This window comes from Malus domestica, chromosome 15, assembly GCF_042453785.1.
Source record: "Malus domestica chromosome 15, GDT2T_hap1".
In the NCBI taxonomy this organism is placed as follows: Eukaryota; Viridiplantae; Streptophyta; class Magnoliopsida; order Rosales; family Rosaceae; genus Malus; species Malus domestica.
In genome coordinates, this window is record NC_091675.1 from 8,873,262 (window position 1) to 8,897,953 (window position 24,692).

At 35.6% G+C, this 24,692-nt stretch overlaps 1 protein-coding gene and 1 long non-coding RNA gene across 3 annotated transcripts; one reads left to right on the forward strand and one right to left on the reverse strand.

Moving 5' to 3' along the window:
- Positions 1 to 13,651: 13,651 nt before the first annotated feature.
- Positions 13,652 to 16,839, forward strand: LOC103434691 (uncharacterized). The gene is made up of 4 exons (XR_003768826.2): positions 13,652 to 13,954; positions 14,736 to 15,027; positions 16,108 to 16,157; positions 16,568 to 16,839. It is a non-coding gene; the product is annotated as an uncharacterized lncRNA (long non-coding RNA).
- Positions 16,840 to 17,147: 308 nt separating this feature from the next.
- On the reverse strand, positions 17,148 to 23,888 carry LOC114821482 (UPF0481 protein At3g47200-like). Of its 2 annotated transcripts, none has more exons than XM_029093748.2 (2): positions 23,777 to 23,888; positions 17,148 to 18,675 (listed from the first exon to the last, which is right to left on the reverse strand). In XM_029093748.2, the coding sequence occupies exon 2, from the start codon at positions 18,615 to 18,617 to the stop codon at positions 17,655 to 17,657; it is 963 nt and encodes a 320-aa protein (XP_028949581.1). In that variant the 5' UTR covers positions 18,618 to 18,675; positions 23,777 to 23,888; the 3' UTR covers positions 17,148 to 17,654. The 2 variants fall into 2 exon arrangements, with proteins under 2 accessions (XP_028949581.1, XP_070669582.1); XM_070813481.1 differs by having other exon boundaries at positions 17,148 to 23,274.
- Positions 23,889 to 24,692: the final 804 nt, after the last annotated feature.

Here is a 24,692-nt window from a genome sequence, read left to right on the forward strand (position 1 = left end):
CACAAAATATGTGAAACACAAAAGACACACATAACACATGTGAAGCATAAAGCAACATCTTCCTCACATGTCCAATTACGACCTTTAATATGCTTTCTTGCCATCTTGAAAATTTTGGAAATAGGAAGAAATGGTAGAAAGAAATATTGAAGAATTGTAGAAGAAAAGTGAGTTTTGTGTGGATGTTTGAACAAATACATAGGTAATTATAGAGTTTTTGGGTGAATTTTGAGTTAAATAATTTTTTTTTTAATTATTTTAGCCGTTGGATTTAAATTTCAACAATTAGATCTTTTTTTTTACTGTTAGATTTGATTATATTCGATATCATCCATTGGATTCAATGTATTTTAAAAGTACATTTTTTTATAAAACAAAATTTGAATCTGGACCGTTGGATCAACCAACGGTCCAAATATATCAGTCGTTGGATGAAAAAAAAAAGAGTCGTTGGGCTGCTGATGGTGGCCGACAGATACCCTAATAGTGGTCCCCCTATCGGGCACTGAAGGCTTCAGCTCGCTGGGGAGATTGCGGCGCGTGTTTGGGCCGAGACTGGGCTGGGTTTGGGCGAGTCCATGCGTATCTGGACTAAATCCTGGGTGGTATTTAGCTTTCTTTTGAGATTTAGCTTTTAGCCCACACATTTAGCATGGGTTGGATTGGGTTTAGGGGGGAATAAAACCTAAAAAATAGCATTTAGCCTAGAATTGGATTTGATCTGAGAAAGCCGGATAGAACTAAAGCTAACCCTTCCAAATCCCTAAATCTTAAATTGCCAAGAATTAAAAATAAAAATAAAAAAAATAAAAAAAGGAAAAGAAAAGGAATGAGCTGTCTTTGTTTCCAGTCAACAACTGGACAAAAGTCACTTTCGTAATTTTATGTGCAAGTTGAAAAGTAAACGAGGACAAAATCGTCAAAACATAGTTAACAAACAATATTTTGAACTGGATTTTAATATATAGTAATATATCTTTGCATGGAGAACGAAAAATAAGAACAACTCTTATTAAATTATTAGGGTTACAAATTTCCACAACGCAAATATGAATCTCATTAGGGCAAAAATATGCAAACGAAACTTGATATAGATCTAATTTTGTGAGCCACAATTGGAAATAGTTCACTTATGTGAAATAGGTCCGATGACTAGGATTACACATCAACATTTTCATATCAATAGGTTGGCACAATAAAATATATGTAAAATTGTTTAGACATACATATAATATGATAGGAAAAACTAGCATACTTTCAGCATATACATGCATAATATTTCATATTCATCATTACTATTCAGACATATACATGCACAATACATGAAATCCAAATTTAAGCTTGCATAATGCATGTCCAACGCCCTAAAAATGAAATGCGTTCAAGAAAGTGGCAAAGCCAAATTTAGCCCTCATTGTTCTAGTTTCTTGAAATTTTCAAAAGCACCCCATGTAGCCTGCAATACAATGCACCAAATCACATAGTAAACCAATTACAAAAGGGCAACGGCACAGTGCCGTTGGCACTCTCATGTTTAATTTTGGCGCTACATATATTGCGCGTATAAAAACTGTAAAATACTTAGTTTGAAGTGCTAAAAGCATTGCACTTAATATATAGGTAAATAAATGTGTGGGAAAGAGGAAGAGTACCATGACAAAAGGTGTTTCAGTGAGAAATAGAATAGGAAACCCTCTAAAGAACGCGAAGGGTCCTTTAGATTTTAGAATCGTACACAATACTAAAATTGTACTTGTACATGAACTAACAAACACCAAAATTTAATCAATTCAATCAAACTCAAATTAATTAACAAAATATTATTTTGTTTGAGAATTTTTTTAGACGATATGGGGTGACTGATGCTGCATACTGGGTGACTGATGCTGCATAACTGATGCTGCATACTGGGTGACTGAAGTTGGGTGACTGATGCTGCATATGAATATTAGACGATATGGGGTGACTGATGCTGCCAGATTTTATGTTTCCTCTTTCCATGGGATTCTCTATTAAGTCTAATCCCTTAATTTGAGAAATATTCACATCTAAATGACTTGTTGATAGTTGTGTGCTAGCTACTTGCTGCACTCTCTTAATTTAAGAAGTGACAACTTTAGGGTTTACCGGGTTAGTAGGATTTGCCAAGGTAGGGTTGCGTGTAACCTTCTACCTCATTATTTATCCCCCTTGTACAATCAATCTATGAAAAATACATTCAAACAAACTTAAAATTTCCACAAATCTCAGTGGTAGTCTACGTGTTGAAAAAATAATTACACGAAAAAGGGAGTAGTTCCAGTTATTTTTTTCTTTGAATATTGAGACTAGTATAATCTTCTTCATCTACCAAAAACTATTCCTCCTCTTTTTTTCCTTTTGTTCAGTTCTTCTGTTTTCCCCCTTTTGTTCTTATTTGTTATGGTGTAGCAGGACATGATATTTTTTTTTTTTAGAAGTGGATTTGTGCTATAGCCGAGATGCTGTAGTTTTTATCCTACCTCAGATAATTAACTATGCAACTAATCAAGAGCTTAAATAGCTGCAATAATTGTGTTCTAACTAAATTAGAAATAAGAAAAGAGAAAAGAAATTGATAACTGGGTGTCTAAGCTTGGCAAACAAAGACTGATTGAAGAAGAAAATCCAAAAATAATTAAAGAAATAAGTACATTGTTGTCGACTGAGAGGCCGATGGAGGGAGATGAAGGAGAGGTGGTACGTGTTCGCCGTCGATGGCAACCATCAGGTGGCTGGTCGGCGAGGCGGGGTGAGAGAGTAGAACCAAGAAGAGCTGAAATAGATGGGGTGAGAGAACAAAACAAAATAGGTTTATTTTTTTTTTTAGGGAAAACGAAATAGGTTATCAGGTTTTACAATTTGGGAGTTTTGACATTATTATTTCAATATTTTTAATTTTTACATTTAATATTATAAGTGATGAATTGACTATTACGTGACCTACTCTTTATATAAGTGATGAATGTAAAAATTTCGTTTGGCGGTAAAATTTCCCGCCCAATAGTTTGTGACGAATTCAAAATGTTTATGTGACGCAAAATATTTTGGTGTTTGTGAAAATCTTTATGTGACGATTTCTAAAAAAAACCTCACTCATTTTACCGAAATGTGATGAATTTTTAGGCGCCACAAAAAATATTGTCACCTAATCCATGTTTTCTTGTAGTGTAACACGTTCTGAAGTGAAATTTATTCTTTGAGAATAAGTGCGTGATAATTTTTTTGAGAGTAAATTGTAGCTATGGTCCCTTAACTTTAACTCAATTGGAGCAATGGTCCCTCAATTAAAAATTCATTACCTTTGGTCCCTCAACTTATCAAAACGTGCAGCTATGGTCCCTCAACTAAAAATCCATTACCATTGGTCCCTGAACTTTAATTGAAGTGGAGAAATTGTCTTTTAACTTTAATCCAATTGTAGCAATGGTCCTTACAATATAACTCGTTTTGACAAATTTTTTGACATAGTTGACGAAAAGAACCATAATTATACACTTTGATGAGTTGAGGGACCCTAATTATATAAATGGTCATTCCAACATAGCTTATTTTGACAAAATTTTGACAAAATTGATAAAAATGACTATAGCTACACATTTTGATAAGTTGAGGGACCATTTGTACAATTTACTCTTTTTTTGAAGTGTCAATAACAGTACTTTCATTAAAAAATGAAGCGAATTTACACCTGCTTTCATACAGGAAAACAAGCAAGTTTGTATAGTTAATTTGCCTCTTGTAAGTGACTAAGAAATCTCAAAACATATTACAATAAATTTTCTTTTAACAATACACAATGATAGGCTAGCTACATATAAGCAAAAATAATTGCTGCTAGATGAGCTTACTAGCCTCTAGGGATGAGAGCAATGAGAGCAAATCCAGTCAACAGGATTTGCCCTAGACAATGTTTGTGGTGGAATGAACGAGCAACCTTAATTTGGCTTGCAAAGAAAACTATATAAGCAATGGTACTTTAGGCATTTCATATCATCCGCCTCTATTATTCATATCTTTTATATTTTTCTTTCCATTTCCGCAAGAAAATAATAAAAGAGTGGTGCTATCCCACACTTTTTTTTTTACATTCCACACACTATTCTTAATTTTCAACGGTCAAATAGAATAAATTAAAGAAGATTAAATAATATAAATTAATATGAATTGTGTAGAAGGTAAAAATTGATGTATAGATAGTACCACACATAATGAAATTATTCTATTATAGCTAATTTTTCCAATAGTTTAATGTAGTATTGTTAGATTAATCTAATCAGACTATAAAAGTCAACCAGGTCTCAAATATTCTAAAGTAGTACTTTTTTTTTTGAAAAAAAATATTATCTATACTAAAGGGGAATACTAAAGGGGAGAGAGTATGTTTAGTCTCATAATAATAATATAATTCAAATTCATTTTTGACGAGAATCGAATATAAGACATTTCATTTATAAATAAAGAAGAATTTAAAAAGGTACTGTTAGATTAATTATTTTAATTAGACTATAAAAGTCAACCAGTTCTCAAGTTGTATGAATCCTTCTTTAGCCATTCCGCGAAGTTTTTGAATGGCTGGAAAATTACACGTGTTGGAATATGATTACTTGTATGAATCCTTCTTAGCCGTTGGCTGCCGACAATAATCATTAGCAAAGTGACATCAACAAGGTTACGTCATCTAGCAAGTCAAGATAGATGAACCTTCATTTGGTGGACATATGGACATATATAATATTTGAGGGACATGAGGCCAATAATTGTAGGCAGATGCATTACTGCACCGGTAGCCAAATGTTTTAATATGTGTTTAAGGTTTAGGTTCGAAAGTCCAAATGTTTTAGGAGTAAGAAAGAATGCTTCAACATGCATAGATTTTTTTTTTTTTTTAAGATAATGCTAGGGACCAAATGATTAAATAAATTTTGTAAATCAAATGATGCGTTATCAATAAGAATAAGCACATTAATTAACATTTAAATAGTAATCAAATCATTAACATCCACATCATTTAGTTTACAAAATTTGATTTAGAAATTTGGTCTCTTTAGCATTACTTTTTTTTGGACTTTATTTGCCCCATTTATAATTGGAAACACAATGATTGTGTTTGAGTTAATGTTATTTGGCAACATTTTATTCTGCCTCGCCTATCTATTTTGGCTTGGCGGCTGTTTCCTGATAAACTTCTTACCGAAAATGCTCTAAAACAATATGGTATTTCTCTGGCATCCATTTGTTGTTTATGTCAGGAATCTACTACTCATATTTTCTTCCATGTCGGATATCTACACAGCTTTGGAGGTGGTTAGAATATCAATTTGGTACTTATTTGCCTCTTTCAGATTCTTTGACTGTTTTTTGAGATATTTCCATATGTAAACCCTTTTTTCAATAGTTGTACAATCTCTGGGTTGTTGCGGGTCTTTTCTTGTCTATCAGTTTTGGGACTGTTCATGGTTGGATTCCTTCTATAAATCATTAAAAAATATCATGTTGTATACAAAATATAATTTAAAAAGATAGCCTTTCTAGCATTTTCCTCTGCAATAAGAAAATTTTAATTGTGGAGTTTCTAGTTAAAGCCACATTTATAGTTGAGACAATACTCTATGATGGCCATGCATGTTCGGTCCTTGCAATCATTTGGGGTGAGTTTGAGACATCTGTGTGATGGAATAAAAGATGACCACTAGTAAGTCCACTGAGTTCATAACAAAATATCAATGTAATGAATTTAATCATTCGATTCTTTGAGTAATGGGTGGGGTTAACTTTCACGATATCTAATCAACTTCCAAAACAAAGATGCATCTAACTCAACATAGGATTCCCAAACTTTTTAGCAAACACCTTTCATGGGTTCCTTTTTATCATAGAATAAAAAACCAGATACTAATCACAAGATTATAATAGTTTAAATTCAAATGTTGAAAATATTTGACAACTTAATAAAGTAAAATTAACTTAAAATTCATGAACCATTAGAAAATGCATTTCCTTGTTTTGCTTGTGATTTCCACAATACCTCTTCTGCCACATCTTTAGTGGAGCGAAAGTTATTGTAGATGCTTTGGGTCTTCTTGACTTTGGTTCCTGCAATCAGCTATCATTCCATTGTTCTCTTCTATCTGAGGCGAGATCTTATTGACTTTGGGTCTTAAAAAAATCCACATTTATATGTGGTGTTGGGCACACAATTCACGTCCAGTAAAGCCCATTTCTCAACGATGGACCCAACATAAGATTACCAGCCCAAGCCCGTCCATAAAGTCCAGTTACTAAATCAAAATTTCAGATACGCCAGCCGAAGCTTTATACTAGAAAGTTTTTCTACGGTGCAAAGCATCTAATGGCTAAGCGAAACTGAGCTTTGCATTTGAGTGCGATGCTGTATCATTGCTCGGAGTAGTTTCGACAAGAGCCTCTGCCACCAGAGTGGAATCGGATGGCATTCTCGAAGTTGACGAAATTAACTCAATTGTTGAAAAATGTCGATTTGATTGATGGAAGGCTTGTTAATATCGATGGTGGTTCGATTACCATTGACGACCGTGTTGAACACAAAATGCTTACTTTCAAGTCACTTGCCAGGATCTTTATTGGAGCTCCATTGGTACAGAAAGCGCTGCAGAATAATGTGGCGGCATTGTCAGGAGGTAGAATCTATAACCCATTTGTGTGTTTCGGTACACCTAGTGAAAGGGAGCCCAGTAGGTGGCTTTCTGAACATCTCTGCCCAACAAAGGCAGTCAGTGCGAGTCAAAATATCCCCACGGGTCGCATAACACCGGATATGGACTGGCGCGCTTGAGGAGGTACTCAACGGATTAAATCCGAGCTGGATTATTAAGATTATTGGTGCCCAAGCAAACGGACGAAGATGGGACACAATACATATTATTCAATAATTATTTACACTTCTTTTTTCTTATCAATAAATTTTCCTCGAACCGCCGAGGTTCTCCAAAAAAAAAAAAAAAAAAAAAAACGGACGAAGATGGGACAGCAGATAGTTTCTAGCTGTCTTAAAGTTCTTGGCTGACACATCCACGTCCGTTTCATGAGCACGACTCCTCTTCATGGACACGCCTTGCGCCTGCCAAAGTTATTGACTCTTCTGGTTTGCAAAAATGGGAAGACGTTCTTGAGATGTTCAACGGCCTCATTGATTGGTTGAAAAACGAAAGGAGTTACTCGTTTCTGTAGCAAACCTTGAGGTCATGAAAGAGGGGCTGCTCAATTGAAGGATGTGCTGACTGATAGAAGTGTAGGACACAAGGAAGTCCGGCATCAAGACAGCCTAGTGTAGAAGTTGACGAAGATATTGAGTCATTCATCTAAGTGCTTGTTCTCACTTTTGTTATTTGTCATATTACCTCTATGAGCATGTTAGAGATAAAAGTGGATGTACGAAGTGGGGTTTATATGGGAAACAGCAGGGATAAAAGGAGATTTGCAACTGCAAGGCCATATATTGTGTGTAGGGGCTGAGGCCAGAGAGGTTACATATAGAGGAAACTCATTTTGTGTCCACGGGATACATGTTTAAGCAACAATTGTCTTACAATGTGAGCTCAAACCTCAGAGACTATTTAAGTGATTCATTGATCAGTGATTAATTCATCGAAGTCGGGACTGCTGTGGAGAAACTAGCAAGAATTGGAGAAGTTGTTCCAGCAACTATGATGAGTTTAATTCAGTAAGTTCTTAACATCACTCGACAGAAGACTGATGATTGCTTGAATATATGAAATTGGTCATCAGCATATGTCTAGTGCTGTAAATAGATGAAACGATGAACAGTTATCATTTTCATGGTCATCAGTTTCCTTGGTCATGAAAAAACTACAATCCATGAATGATAACAGGTGATGCCAAAGAAAGAGATTAGACACATTGTTTGAATGGAAGTAATCATGAGGATTGCAGCAACCACAGCAATTAAAAGTACAGAGCATGGATATTGAAAGAGTGTTGTTTCATCAATGTGAAACTCTTTTACCTTCACATTCTGACAGTTTGACCGTAAGTGCATATTTTCGATGATTTCACAATACTCACGGGGGACTCCATAAGATGTATACGTAGTGAATAAATTATGGGAGCGACGAGATGCACATCATCAGTTTGTCTAGTGAATCCAGTCTCCATTAGTTGGATCGTTGAAGGAGGTTGTTGGAAACAGATAAACAAGGTTGCATCTACAAATAGATTATTGATGTAATGATAATATAAAATCACAATATAGACTAATAGATACAAAACGTAAAACATAGCAAGTATATCTGTATGTGATTCAAAACTGAAATTTGAATAATTATGGCATCTGAATTTGTGGTTGAATTAGATCGTGTGAATTATAATGTTTGTGTCTTCTTTATTAAGTAGTTTGGATTCTGATTAGTTGTTAATAAGGCCTATGTAACGACCATGTAAATAAGGCCGGCCTCATTGGATTTACTAATGAGAAATTATAGAAATTATTTGTATTGTTATTTATTCATTGAATTCTTGTATTTCATGGGGTAAAGTGAGAGGAATGTTGAGTTTTAGGAGGCGTTGATGTAAATAAAGGCTTTTCTTTTTGTAGTACTTAATTTCAGTACCTTAAAAAGTAATGTTAGTTTTCATCAAATTCTTTACACTAAAGATTGGCTAAAGAAAGTAAAGGACATGAGTACCAACTAGCTCTTACACCCACCCCTACTTATAAAAAAATAATTCTAAAATATTAATGGAACTATCAATTTAGTCCTTAGTTTTCTTACCCAACAGGAGTTGCTTCCCTTCGAGCTATCCATGTTCCGCTACTATTTTCTCTTCGAGTTACGGGGGTTACAGTGAAAGTAGGTGATAAGGGAGCTTGGTTGGCACACTTCCAAGTTAGACCTGTTTTAGTGGGTATGGTCATAGAAGCCCAAGAACTTGATCAGGAATATGCTGACATAAAGATTTCGGTGGAAAAAGGGGAAAGGGAAGATTTTAATATCCGAAAGGATGGAGCATTAATGTGGGGAAACAGATTATACGTGCCTCAGGATAACGAAGCAGTGAAAAAGGAAATCTTGGATGAAAAGCACCTTTCAGCATATGCCATGCATCCGGGAAGCACTAAACTATATTGCATTATCTGTCCATTCTATTACTGGTTAGGAATGAAGCGGGATGTGGCGGATTATGTGAGTAGATGCATCATTTGTCAACAGGTGAAGGCCGAGAGACAAAGACCTAGAGGACTAATGCAAAATCTTCCGATACCAGCGTGGAAATGGGAAGAAATCACTATGGATTTTGTGTATGGTTTGCTGAAGACACAGTCGAGATTGGACGGCATTTGGGTAATTGTGGATCAACTCACTAAGATCGCTCACTTATTGCCTGTTCGATAGACCTATTCACTGGAGAAGTTGTCGAAGTTGTTCATTGATAATATTGTCAGACTTTATGGTGTACCTGTCTCCATCGTTTCAGACAGAGATCCCAGGTTTACTTCCAGGTTTTGGAAAACTTTTAATACTGCCATGGGTACTCAATTGCTGTTCAGCACTGCCTACCATCCACAGACCGATGGTCAGTCTGAGCGGACAATTCAAACATTGGAGGACATGTTGAGAATGTCTGTTCTCCAGTGGAAGGGTAATTGGGATAACTATATGTCGTTGGTTGAATTTGCATACAATAACAGCTATCATTCGAGTATCGGTATGGCATCTTATGAGGCTCTGTATGGGAAAGTGTGTCAGACGCCATTGTGATGGACAAAGGTCGACGAACGAGTGTTACTGGGACCAGAGATTGTGGACACTACTAATGCAAACACCCAGCTGATTAAGAGAAACCTAAAGGCAGCACAAGATCAACAGAAAAGTATCGCGGGCAAACATTCCAGGGACCGTGAGTATAAGGTTGGTGACTTTGTATTTTTTAAGTTGTTCCCCTAGAAGGGTGTTGTTCGTTTTGGTAAACGAGGAAAGTTGAGTCCTAGATAAGTCGGTCCCTATCAGATTACTGAGAGAATTGGTGCAGTTGCCTACAGATTAGAGCTACCATCGGAGTTGTCTTTGATTCATAACATTTTCCATGTTTCTATGCTTCGGAAATATGTACCAGATCCCTCTCATAACATTCAGTCAGAGTCGTTGGAAGTAAATCAGGATGCTAGCTATGTCGAAGATGTCACATCTCGGCCCGAGGCCCACCACATCCCGGGCCTGCTCCACCACCGTAGCACAATATTGTCCGCTTTGGGCCCCGACCACACCCTTATGGTTTTGTTTCTGGGAATTCACGAGCAACTTCCCAGTGGGTCACCCATCATGGGATTGCTCTCGCGCGAACTCGCTTAACTTCGAAGTTCCGATGGAACTCGAAGCCAGTGAGCTCCAAAAATGCCTCGTGCTAGGTAGGGATGAGAATAAACATTTAAGGATCACTCATCTGGGCAATGTGGGATGTTACAATCCACCCCCCTTAGGGGCCCGACGTCCTCGTCGACACACTTCAGGCCAGAGATTGGCTTTGATACCATTTGTCACATCCCGACCCGGGACGGATCACTTCCCGGCCCCGCTCCACCACCGCAACACGATATTGTCCGCTTTGGACCCCGACCACGCCCTCACGGTTTTGTTTCTGGGAACTCACGAGCAACTTCCCAGTGGGTCACCTATCATGGGATTGCTCTCGCGCGAACTCGTTAACTTTGAAGTTCTGATGGAACCCGAAGCCAGTGAGCTCCCAAAATGCCTCGTGCTAGGTAGGAATGGGAATATACATTTAAGGATCACTCCCCTGGGCGATGTGAGATGTCACAGAAGAACCAGTGGTTATCCTTGATCGACAGGATAAAGTGTTGAGAAACAAAGTTATTTCGTTGGTGAAGGTGTTGTGGAGGAACCATGTTGTTGAGGAAGCGACATGGGAAACGGAGGATCTGATGAGGAGTCAGTATCCGTTTTTATTTGGTTAAGGTTGTAAATTTCAACAAGATCTGAAAATTTGATTATTTTCATTCTCAAGCTGCCACGTGGCAGCACCCTAACAATCTTCATTTTTTTCTTTTTCTGTCCCCTACCCCCGTAAACCTTCTTTCTTTCTCTCTCTTTCTCTGCTCTCACTCCCTTCTCTTTCTTGAAACTCTCATCTCTCTCCCTCTTTTGCACCGTGAGCACACACACATACCCAACTGCACCACGTGCGAGGAAGACACCACCATCATCATCATCAAACCTCGTCTTTCTCCCTCTCTTCCGTCGCTGCGAGGAACGGCGAAACCAAGAAAATAATATTCGGCGAGTTCTTTCAGGTTAGGTAAGCATCGGGTCTTTTTCTATCCGTTATAGATCGATACTTGGATGTGGTTTATTGATTTTATCTCGTTATTTCCAAGGTTTTAGACCGATTTTGGCTTGGTGGAAAACACACCTAGCTCTGGCGAGTCCGTGGGTGTCGAGGAACTTTCCGAACAACTCTGACCGTTTCACGGCAAACGGAAGGTATAAAAACACTCATTTCGTCTTGTGCTTCATTTTGATACCTAAATCGGGGTCTAGGGTGTACATTTGTAGTCAGCCGGAGCTGTAGAAGATCCGACGTTTTTCTCTGATCGCACCAGGCCTTTCAGGCCGTTTCCAAGACTCTCGAGTCTTAGGCCCGTGGTGAACCCAGCCCAAAACCCTTTTCCATTTTGTTTTTAATTTATTTTTCTTAAACTTAAAGGCCCTTGGGCCATTTTATTTAGGACCTTAGGCCGGTGCATTCTAGAACCCAAAAACCCTTATGTGGGCCAGACATTAAGCCTGGGCCCGTGTGTTTAGAACCTAGAGATTTAAGGCCTTAGGGCCAATTAGAACTTGAGCTTTCAACCCCCTTCCCCAAACCCAATTTCCTAAACCCATTAACCCTAAATCTAAACCCAAACCCTTAGGGCCTAATCGGCCCAACCCTAAAGCCCTAAACCCGGTCCAACCCTAAGCCCAGACCCGTTTGACCCAGTCTGATCGTTGACCGTTGACCGTTAACAGTTGACTTTTTCTTTCAGGTTGACTTTCTATTTTCGTCCAAGACCTCTCCTAGGCTAAATTCGACGTCCTGGACCCGTTTTTGAAGTCTGTTTTCCCAAATTCAATCGTTTGAGTAGAGTTTGACTAAATGTACCCCTTTATGTGAATAGGTGAAATTGTTAGCAGTGATTCCGTTATTCCGTTTTGGTACGGCTTTGCACCAACGGTGTACGATCAATGGACCCCTTCTAAAAATGCATGTTTTGATAGTAGAAATGCATACATGAAAAGCATGATTTAATGATTATGTTTTATGAAACGTTTTGTGAGATAACATGCTTACTGAGGCTATTTTGAATTATTATTATTTTTCCTATAACTCGTGTTCTTATAGAATATATGATGGATGACGATATGATATTTAGAACACGTTTCGAACACCTCTTTATAGTATACTATGAAGTTGCTTTTCAATATATATATGTTCAATGGTTTTGTACTTACTAGTGGTCCTTTCCGCTACGGGATGTAGGGATAGATTCCGGTCCGTCCCAGGCGACGGTTTGGTGTTGGCATAGGGCCTGGAGTGTGTTTCCTCTAGCTATTTAGCACAAGGACGAGGAGTCGGCATGAGGCATGAGGTAATTTTCCTCTTACTGTCTGCTCAGAGACGGGGAGCCGGTATGGGGCTTAGGGGTTATCGGACAATTCACTAGTGATTATTATATATACAAGTTATGATTTGAGACATTGCACGACATGCTAGATTTCGGAAAACTTATGTTTATTGTTATATATGTTGATAGTTGTTTTATTTTATATATATATATATATATATTTATATATATATCAACTTGGTCCACTCACGTTTGTTTTGTGCCCCCTTCAGGACCTTATAACGAGGAATACGATCTGAACTACGAGGAATTTCCCTACCAGTGATTTCGTGCTATATCTTCTCTGCTTCGGCACCTATTGTAATAGCACTTCTTTATCTTGAATTCTGCTTGTACTCTGTATTAGACGTGTACTCTGAACATTATGTGTGTTATCGTAATTTTATTAATTTAGCAGTTGAACTTTAGTATTGTGTTATTAGTCCCTATTGCATGTTTTAGCATATTTCTCAGCTTTTGCTTAAATTAAATGGCTTTCGTCACCCTTCGGGTGTCGGCCAACATGTGATCATCCCGATGTCCCGAGAACATCGGGATCGGGGCGTGTCATAGCTATTGATTAGTAAGCTTCTCAAGTTTATATGACCTAAATACTCACATTGATATGTAGTCGACTGTAGAAATAGAATAGTATCATTTTCGTGATAAGTAATTTAAAGAGTACACTCGAAAATGGATTTGTTCTTCTTATTGTATTCAACAAGTTCATGCAACTTTATTCTTCTATTCCGACGAAGAGTAGCAAAATAGTATTTTGCAGCAATTCCTTATTCCATGCTCAACAAGCAACCGTTCATCCTTTTCAGTGTTCATGAAATGATCCATAAGATGACTAGTTTTTGGCCGATCCCACTTTAAACTTGACTCTGCCTGGTGTAACTCTGTGATGCCATCATTTTCTTTTTACCCATGTTAACTTTGTGTTATTACAGATATGCCATCATTTTTACAAAGTATATATACTGTATTTTTTTAAAATTTTTTTATTCTTTGTTCTCCCTTCCCTCTTCCTTCTCGCTCTTATCTCCGTCACTCGGTTAATGACGACGGCGAGCTATCCGTTCGAAAGCCGGCGAATCGGACCTCACCGTTTCACCAATCGTCTCCCTTTCATCTTAGGAACAAGAAACACCAGTCGCATATCTCGATTCGTTAGGGTTTCGACGAGGATTTTCGAAAACTCCGACGTTTTTGTGACGATTGCGGCGAAGATCGGCGTCGAGGTTGGTCTCAAACTATTCCTCAGAACGTCAGGTACCTTCTGCATCTTTTGCACTCAAAGATCTGCTTCAAATTTTTTATTTAATATAATTGGGTTTTAGTTAATTTTTCGTGGATTTTGTCCTTTAAATTTCTGGGTTGTGCACAAGTTTTCATTAAATTTTTGGCTTTTTTTGGTGTGATTTTATCTAAAAGTTATGGTTACCTTGAAGGATGGTAAGCCCCCTCACTCTCCTCTTTCTCTCTCTCTCTCTCTCTACACTTTGTGTAGATTATATTTTGTTTGCTTGCAGAGTTTTTGGTTCTTAAAAATCTCCAATTTTTTTATTTATTTGGTTTCCTCTTAATTTTATTTATTATTGATTGTTGCCTAAAAATCTATGAAGGGTTTGCTCTTTTGATCGTGGACTAAAGGATTTGGATGAATTATGATAATCTCTTTAACTTTAACTAGCTTCAAATAGAAGCTCTGAGTTTTCATTTCTATGGAAGCATGGCCGAAAACTATCCCCAAAAGATCTGTATTTTAATGGTTAATTCATTTTGGACCCTGGAATACGAGTTTCAAACGCTTCATAGATAGCATTGCAACTTCCAGATCATGCTGATAGCAGAAAGTGCTTTTGGCTTATATTAAAGCAGTTGATAAAGTTGTTCTTCTTGCTTGATATTTAGTTCGTATTTTGATCTTCGACCAAATTCCCAGAATCAATCCACCGTATATATGTTTTTCATTACTCTTTATTAAGAGTACCCTTTTGTGCATATAATTCATCAGCAGATCTCAACAAAAGTTGTATATGATTTTGTATAGAGAGAAAGCGGGTGGGATATGAGCAGTAGGCGTTCTTACAAGAATGATGAAAATTTGGCAGAAGACAGTATATGTTGATGAGTTCGAGAAAAAGAAGAAGATAGCATCTCATTTGAAAAGAGCAATGAGTAAGAGTAATTTTGGGATAGCATCTCATTTGAAAAGAGCAATGAGTAAGAGTAATTTTGGGTCCATCAAAAGTTCGATCTCATTGATGCAAAGCTTGAAGAGCATTAGATGTGAGGATCCAAGCAGTGTCCCGGTTGTGGACACAAAGCTCGAAGGAAAGCCGGTACGAGTAATCATATTAATCCAACAATTAATATTCTTAGCTTGGCATACAGTACTTGGTAGTAATATTTTGAATATGAATTAAAATTTTATTCTAAATTTTTTATGTTAATATAAAAAGGGTCCATCTTTATCTTTTACTTTAATTTGTTTGTTTACTTTTTTATTTTGGTGCTTTAATTCCATGTTTTTAGTGGGATTTGTTACAACCATCCTGCATAATTAACCTCCGGGAGGAACATGGGTGAGCTCATGTTTTAGTTTGTCTCTTTCATATCTTTCAAACGTAATTCAATACCTAAAAATTCAAAAATTGATCAACTAAGAGGCAAAAAATTGTATTAATTAGTTGTACAATATTGTACCATGACACTGATAGAAAATTGACTGTATATGCTGTAATACAACCTTGCATATATGGTGAATTTATTATGTCAAGAACCACTCACTTTACATCTTATTAACTTGCTGTACAATTCAATCCACAAGCATATATAAAAAAATAAAAGATTTTGCGTTTTTTTTTCTTTCATCTTCTGTCCATATACGAATCCCTCACGACTTTGGAATGTTACAAGCCATTGAAATTCCTCACAATTATCCAGTAATGTAGAACAGAAGCCACCAAATTCTTATGAAATATATATATTTTTTTTCTTTTCTTTCATCACATGATGATATTAGATGTGTTTGGGTTATGAGTACATCATACATTCATATATTTTTGTTGAACATTTGCCAGAATTATATATCTGGAGGGGGAGAAACATTTGTACAGCCAAACAGTCACCTTCAACCCTAATCTTAATCTATATAACTTGGTGCATACCATCCTTCCCTTCCCCCTTTTCAAGCATCAAAATAGTGGAAATGTTGGAGGTGTCTGTGGTCTTTTCATTTAGTTGGTCTGGTGCTTAAGTTTGCAGCTTCCTAGGACATAAGTTATCCTTACTACTCACTTCATAATCCACGGCTTCATTGAATCCAATATTTTTCTCACTCTTTTTGCTTATTGTGGAATTTGGGTTTTTTTTTTTTTTTTTTTTTGGTGATTTTTATTGGTTAATTGGTTTTGTTGCAGGTTAGAGCGGTCGAGGTTCAAAAGATACTGGTAGAATAGAACTCAGACCGGTGAGTTATTATGCTTACTGCTCTAACTGTTTCACTTACAATTTTAATAAGCTTCTTTTGCTGAATTTACTTTTGATTATCATTTTTATGGAATTCAACATTTGAGTTGATTAAAATTGGTAATTTGTTTTGATTTGTTGTCATATAGTTGATTAGTTGGTAATTTAATGCAAATATTTTGCTTTAACTTCTTAAGAATCCAGATATTTTCCAAATCACAATCTGATTTGGATTGCATGTAGTCTTACATGTAACAAATGAAAATTCAAACAAGTAACGTTGGTGATGAAATTGACGATTTATAAATTATTTGACAATCCTGACCTAAGATGTGGGATCGTAGTTGGATTGCAATACGGGTTTATGAACTTGAAAGGTGTAATATTAAAAAATGTACATCCCATCTACAGGAAAACGAAGAAGAAAAAACGAAGTAGAAAGAAGAGTGAAGTACTTGGTGGCAATAGAGAACAACGTCAAAAGTAACCAAGATGCCTTTTCTATGTAATATATTCTACAAACATCTTTTTTTTTTCCCTTATTGAACATATGTAATAGATTTTGGTATATTTACTATATTTTGCACATTTAATCAGTTTTAAAACCCGCAGTATTGCGCAGGCTAAATTGCTAGTCAAGTCTATATGAAGGGGAAAAATGTACAAACTTTTGAGAACCAAAATTAAGTTTGGGAGATATTTGAAGGGAGAATGCGATAAGGGAAAGAATGGGGAAATTAAAGGAGAGAACAAAATTTTGTGAGTTTTCCTACTTTTTGTGTTCATATATAATTTAGGTTGGGTTTTTCAACATGAAGCAAAGGAGTGCTAGCTTCTGAGTGTTCCTTTAAGATTTTGTGCTTTCTGGCTCAACACTTTGGGATGCCTGAATTTGAAATTGGTGGGCGCTACATTAAAAATTGATGAGCAGTCAAATGAAACTCATGAATCTCACTGTGACCTTTCCTACGGTGAAAAGCTACAATGAAACTTTTCCTCAACATATTATTTATTTATTTTATTTTATTTTAAGTACAAATGAGACATATTATTTAAATTTCATACATAGACAAGCAACTGCAAATTAACATGTACATATAATGCACGCTAGAAATTAAATGGGAAAGATGAGGGAGAAATTAAGTGGGAAACTTAGCGTTGTGCGCATTGGGAAAAAGAACACACCGTTTGTATGAAAGTGAGTATGATGATCAAAGTAGCAGCAATTACAGAAATAGTTGTCCAAGGTGAGTTGAAATATTTTTGTTTCAGATCTGCCTTCCATTTGTTCCACCTCTTATTGTAGTACTTGTTGAGGCCCTTAGTAAGAGTAGCATAATAGAATTTGTCTCTGTGAACGAAAACACCTTTGCCAAGGCTGTTAATCAGAGTAGACACCTCAGTGTTGTCACCAAGCAGATGTTCAACAATTCCATTCTTGACAAGCAATTCCACATCATTTGGGGTGTTCACAAAATAATCCATGAGGAGGCTATAATCACTGAAGTAGTAGGTTTCGGAGTACAAGCTCCGTGCCATCGTATATATTTAGATTTGGAATTTCCAAAATTCCGTCTTTGAAACATATATCAAATAGATTCTTGCTTGATCTCGCCTTAAACTTGACTCCAGCCTGGCGTAGTTTCGTCATGCTGGGTACAGCTAGAGTTTCGACTGACCCTCGATTTTTGAAGTTCTCTTCCGGTGTTGGTAGATGTAAAGTTCTAACCAAATCAACAAAATGCTCTACTTTAAAACTAGGACGTTCCCAATTGCCTTTTCCCATATAGAAATTCGTTGATTCCTTACAGAACTTGTAAAAGAGGTCAAGTACTGAAAGCTCCGTAGCCAGCACCTCACTGACCTCAGCAGTGGCAAAGAGATCCTCAAGAATGAAAAACGGGAGCTGATTTTCGAGCAAAAGCATGTCAGGTACTATAAACTTTATCAACCATGGTTTGTTAAAGATGCGGTCTTCGCTATCCGGCAGGAAAGGCGAATAATTCCTTAATAAGAGCTCAATGATGAACGCGGCATCCACAAGAATGATTCTTACAAATTCATCACTGCACAACCCAATGGTGTGCGCATAGCAACCGCGCAGTTTCGCTTCTTTGTCCTTTATTTTCTCTACACAAACTTCCAAGCTGACCCCAGTCCGATCTAAAAAATACTGAAGGTACCTCTTCTTGTGTTCTTCCATGTCTTCTAAGCCTTCCTTGCCATGGTGAAGCGGACCTATAGAGACTACTTGAGGTGTGTAGGCCTTTTCATTTACACGCCGTAGTTCTTCAGGAACTCTGTAGATACAACACGAATTGGACAAGGGAAGCAAATCATCCAACTCCTGACTCATTGAAGCGGACAAGGAAAGCAAACCATGCAACTCCTTACTCATTGAAGTTAGTAACGGAGTGCAAGGGCTTTCGATGTCATGTGGAGCTTCGTTGCTTCCTCCCATTTAATGTTGATGGGTTTGTTGTTATAAATCGTAATTGCTGACAACGAGATGATGATCCCTGACACATCAATAAACAAATTATTCCCTAACAGAGAAAATTAATTCAAGCATTGAGAAAACATGACAACAATCAAAACCAATCTAGCTAATAGAGAAAACTATTAATCCAAGAATTGCAAATATATACACCCGAAAAAAATTAAATTTTGTTTTATATATTTGGGAGGAGCGCGTTTAGTCAAATTGGATTAATTTCTTCTATATACCCTCTTATATTTGGTTTTAGTCAATGTGGGATGAGAGAAAAATATAAAGCAAAATAGTAGTATCTGCAAATAATAAGGGGACATAATCTTGTATTCCTGTAGTATTTTCATAGAGTTGTCATGTGAAACCACTTAAGTCTAACTCATGTCCCACCTGCAACTGAAAGAGGTTTTATTTTATTTTAGAGTAAATTACATAATACCACCTTAACTATTGAGACAGTCACAGTTTCATACCTCATCTTTAAAAAATATCAATGTCATATCTCATCTACGAATTTGTTACAATTTCATACCTTTCGTCAGTTTGTCTGTCAATTGTCATACCTTCCGTAGTTTTATGTTATTTACTCTTTTTTTTTTAATTTTGGTATTTTGATATTTTGGCAACAAAGAAAAAAGACAACCCAATAAAACTAACAAATATTCGACATAAAAATAAGAGGTTTCTCCATTTTAATCCTTGATAAAGATTGAAATTCAATTAAAACCTTATGTTAGATTATATATTTATTATAGTCCCTTGACTAAGTTTCCATGTCAGCATAAATATTAAAATTCATATTTTCTTGTTTTTAAATATTTAATGCGTTTTTGGGGTTCCTATAATGCCCTTATTAAATATTTGATTTTAAATGGCTCCATATTTTTTGGCATTGATTATTGTTTGACTTTCTAAAACGATAAACACAATTCAAAAAATTAGTGATATGTTACAAGAATTAACAAATACCTAATTCAAATGATTCATTATCAACATTCAAAGCATAGAGGAAATAAAAATAGCCAAATCATATATTATACATAATCGAATGCACTCAAACCATGTCTTAATGTGCTTAAATCATAGAACCTAGTCGAAAGAACATAAATCATAGTACCAAGTCAAATGCACATAAATCATAATACCAAGTCAAATGCACCTAAACCATGGTACCTATCACAATGCACATAAATCACAGTATCTAGTCAAATGCACCTAAATATGTAATCATATTATCTATTTGAATGCACCTAAATCATAGTACCTATATGAATTCACCTAAATCATTTAGGTACCGTTAATTAGGTCCTATATATTCGGTACGGTCGGTTAGGTATTATATAGTGTATGTCTGATTAATTCGGTACGGTCAATTAGGTTGTGATTTCACATTCTATTTTCTCTATTTGTATTTTTTTTTCATTTATCTCTGGATTCACTGTCAATTTGGCATCTAAAAGTCCCTTTATCTTCTTTCTTCCGAATACAACGAGATTTTTGGTTTCTAAGTTTTCTAGCTTTTTTTGTTTGATCATGGTTTCTAAGTTTTCTGGGTTTTGATTGGAATAACACATGGAGGTTTATGGTAATGTTATTGTTATAACGAACATGTTAATTAAGCATTCTTGAAAAATTAATTATATATTTGTTTCTCTAATTGGTTTTAAGAGAGTAACAAGGGTAAATAGGGAAACTAAAAATGCAATAAATTTATTAAAAAATGATTAAATGTGACATGGAATACTATAATCTGACATGGAAGACTATTTTTAATTTTTAATCTTACATACAATATTATTGAAAAAGCAACCTTATTAAGGGATTGAAATGAAGTTTTCTATACTCTAAAACTAACAAATCATTGAATTGTCCATCTATACAATTATTCGAAAACATGTCTCTATAGGCAAAAAAATTTATTTTATATTTCCCCAGGCAAGTGTCTTAAAAACAAAACTAATTGATTTAACAAACCAAGCTGACGTGACATTCCCGTGGGATTGTGACATAACCCTTTAATTCATCACCGACTGCTCAAGTGGAGCCAAATAGATGTTGGTATGTAAAGTTGGCTCCATAGTCCATACGAGATCAGAGGATGTGGAGAGGCATTTTACATTGGGGAAATACACTAATAATTTAAAAATTAATTATAAATAGTTCACTCCTAATTATACACTCCTAATTATACGGAGTCTTTTGATGATAAAATTTCATAGTTGAGGTTCATTGAGCCAGATACCATCTATATATTAGACTTAAATGTTTAATTGAAGGTAATATTAATGCAGGTTGTACTTAATAGTGGACATTTATAAAACTGAAACATATATACACAGTCAAACTATTCAACTCAAAGATATTAAAATGAAAGCTGCATCATTGAAGATGATTAAATAAATTGAAAATATTAAATAATCTATTCTATTAAGAGAACCCTCCTTGTCAAATTTTGCCTTTTTTTTTTTTTTGGCCCTCACTTTTGATATACAATAGTAGGGCAAAATAGTAATTTTGTACCTTTTAACAAAATTACAATCATATTCCTATTTTTCCTATTTTACCCTCTTTTTTTTTTTTTTTTTGAGAAAATGACAATTATATACTTATTTTTTCAATTTTACCCTCACTTTTGATACACAATATTTGCATAACGAGGACAAAACAATAATTATGTAATATTAAAAAAAATATACACTTATTAAGAGAAATTGTTTCCACATAAAGTATGTGCTCTCTGCTAGTATACATTAACAGAAGATGTAGAAGAATAATTTAATCTTGCTATAATAGTTAACCAGTTTGCATAAATGACTAGCTCAAGTTGTGAACAAATTGATGAAATGTGATATTCATACAAGAAACCAATTCGTTCTTATCTCAAACATGAATCCTTCTTAACTTTGGCCGATGACAACAACAATAACAGAGTGACATCAACAAGGTTATGTCATCAGGCGCGTGAAGATAGACGAACTTTAATTTAACAGACGGACGCTGCTTCGCTGCTGAACATTTCAGCAGGAGGTCCTGCTTACATCCAATCTCGTGTGAACACGTGTTCAAGTTTTGATTAAAAAAATCAAAACTTGAACACGTGTCCATCCGGAATTAGATGTAAGCAAGATCTCCTACTGAAATGTGCAGCAGCCAAGTCTTATTCTTTAACAGACAATATAATTTGGGGCATGAGGCCAATAATTATAGAACAGAGGCATGCACACTACCATTCAAACATAAAAACTGAAGTCTTCAAGAAACAAAAAAATATATACCTCTATTTAGTTTTGTTTCTTCTGATTTGATTTGTTCAAAGACTAGAAATAATAAATACGAGTGTCTAAGGAAAGAAAAGATGTACGTAGAAATCACTTCATAGCAGATACATAAAGTATTATGCTTCTATTCAAACTTAAGTGCAATAAAAAGTAGATCAACTTTCTCTAAATAATAGCACATGTTCAGAAAATTAAGACTTTTATGTGCTTATAGAGAGTTGGCTACTCCCCGATCAACATTTTTCTTAATAATAAACCAATATGTGCAAGAAAAGCTTACCAGAAATGCAAGAGTTCCTATGTCGGCAGAATTTGAGGCTTGTCAATTATAAATTATGGAACTTTAACGAAAAGTTCCCGGTATTGTTTACTTTAACAAAAAATCATATTTTTACACTAAAAAGTAAATCATGGTACTATTCATTTGACCCTTTATTTTGTCTTTATCGTTAAAACTCAAAATTTTCAAACATTTTCATTAGTTTTCCTTATAAATTATTGTAAAAGGAAATATATGTATGATATTATCATATAGTGACAGGGACTCTTATATATAAGAGCGAGAAAGTTAATAATTTTCTTAAACCTAATTTAATATCAAATTCGTCATCCATGAGATTCGAATATAAGACTTCTCACTTCTAAATAAAGATAAATATCACCAGACTGTAGTACTAAATGACTTACTACGTGTTTGAACTTCTTCACATGATGTTGCATATATACATGCGACCCTGCTATCTTAACGTACGCATTTAATATAAGTCATTCTCATATATAGTGAGACTCAATACATATATACCCACATATACAAGTTAATCCAAATTAAAATACCAATCCCAATATTTTCACAGGGATTGAGACTTCAGCTGTCCTCCTCCAACGAACAGGTCACTCTGTATGCTTCAATTAAAAATGCTATATGTGTGTTCCTCAAAACATTCAAGAGACAAACAAAATTCTACTGAAAGTTAAAATAAGACATGTTTCTATAACTACCTAGTCTACCCTTCTTGATAAATTCCAATTTCCAACTACCATTCAAACATAAAAAGCTAAAATCTTCAAGAAACAAAAAATACATAAATTGAAAAGGCAAAAACAAAAAACAAAAAACAAAATGTAGGTTTTATACATAAGTAGATTTTTATTTCCCCCCTAAAAAAGAAAGTAAAAAAATAAAATTAATTGATTTAACAACGTGACGTCCCCATGGGATTGTGACATAACCTTTTAATTCATCTCCGACTGCTCAAGTGGAGCCATGTGGTGGTGTAAATTTGGCTCGAAAGAAGCCAAGAGGATGTGAAGAGGAATTCCACGTCGGGGAAGTACATCAACAAGAAGATCTAAATAGAAGAAGTTTGGTCTTAAATATTAGGAGTTTTTTGTAATAAAACCCAGCAGTTAAAATTCATTAAGCTCGAATACTATTCATATATTAGGCCTAAGTGGTTAATTAAAGATAATATCAGTGTATAGTTGTACTTAATAGTGAACACTTATAAAAGTGAAAAATATATACACAGCTAAAACAAAATTGAAACATATGTACACAACCAAACTATTCAATTAAAAGATAATAAGAAGAAATCTGCAGCATTCCCTTAACCGGTAAATATGAAACTAAAAGCTTCAAAAAAATCGATATGTGCAAACATAGCAGGGAGAAGAAACAAGCGAGATGAAAGATTATAAATTGAAAAGTGAGTTTCTATTGGTACTAATAAGTCATCTAACACATTTAAAAGTGAAATTTATTGTTTTGAAAATGAGTGTGTGATAATGTTTCGAAGTATCAATAACAATACTTTACATTGAAAATTAAAAAAAAAAAAAGTGAATTCTCACCTGCTTTGTATACAAAAAAACACGCAAGTTTGTATGTTGAATTTGCCTCTTGTAGATGACTAAGAAAACTCAATACATGTTACATTACTTGCTCATCTGACAGATGATAAATAAATTTTCTTTTAACAATAGCTGGTTATATATAACCCTTCTTCAATATGCTTTTGCAACACGTGTTTAATTGGCCATATTAAATTAATGGTTGGACACAACAACCAATAAGAATGACATCACCAATATTACGTCATTTGGCAATAATGGTGCCTTCACATGGAAATAGAAAAACTTTCATTTAACGGACATAAATATTTGGGGCCATTACTTTAGTCTAAAGAAAGCATTGCAATGGGCACTGTTGTTGACTGTTCACTGTATCTGAATTTCAGTTTATTTACAAGATTACCACTCGGATGCTTTTAACCAATTTCCACTTAATTTACAAAATTGCCACTCAGGCTTAAAAACCTATTTTTAGCCGTTGGCTGCATTTCACGTTTGACTCGGTGAGAGAGGGGAGGGGGAAATCACGCCTGACAAATTGGAGAGAGACAACAGCTGGGTGTGCCTCTGGCGAGCGGAGAGAGGGGGATAGAGCGACTACAGGAGGGAGACACAGGGCCTGACAGATTGGAGAGAGATGGGAGCTACAGGTTTGGACTGAGTGAGAGAGATATTTAGGTAGGTGCTCTGCCAGGCTCTCTCTACCGCTAATCTTGATGCACACGTGTTGATGATCGTGGGAAGGGAAGAACGATGGTAAAGCTGGCCTTTTCCATTTCCTTCTCAAACCCTTATTGCCTCTTCCGTCTCCCACACCCTGCGAGAACGACGGTCTCGCCTCCATCCTATCCTCCAGTCGCCGCTACGACAAAAACCACCTTGGAGCCAGTATAAAGGGGTATGAATTTGGATCTGA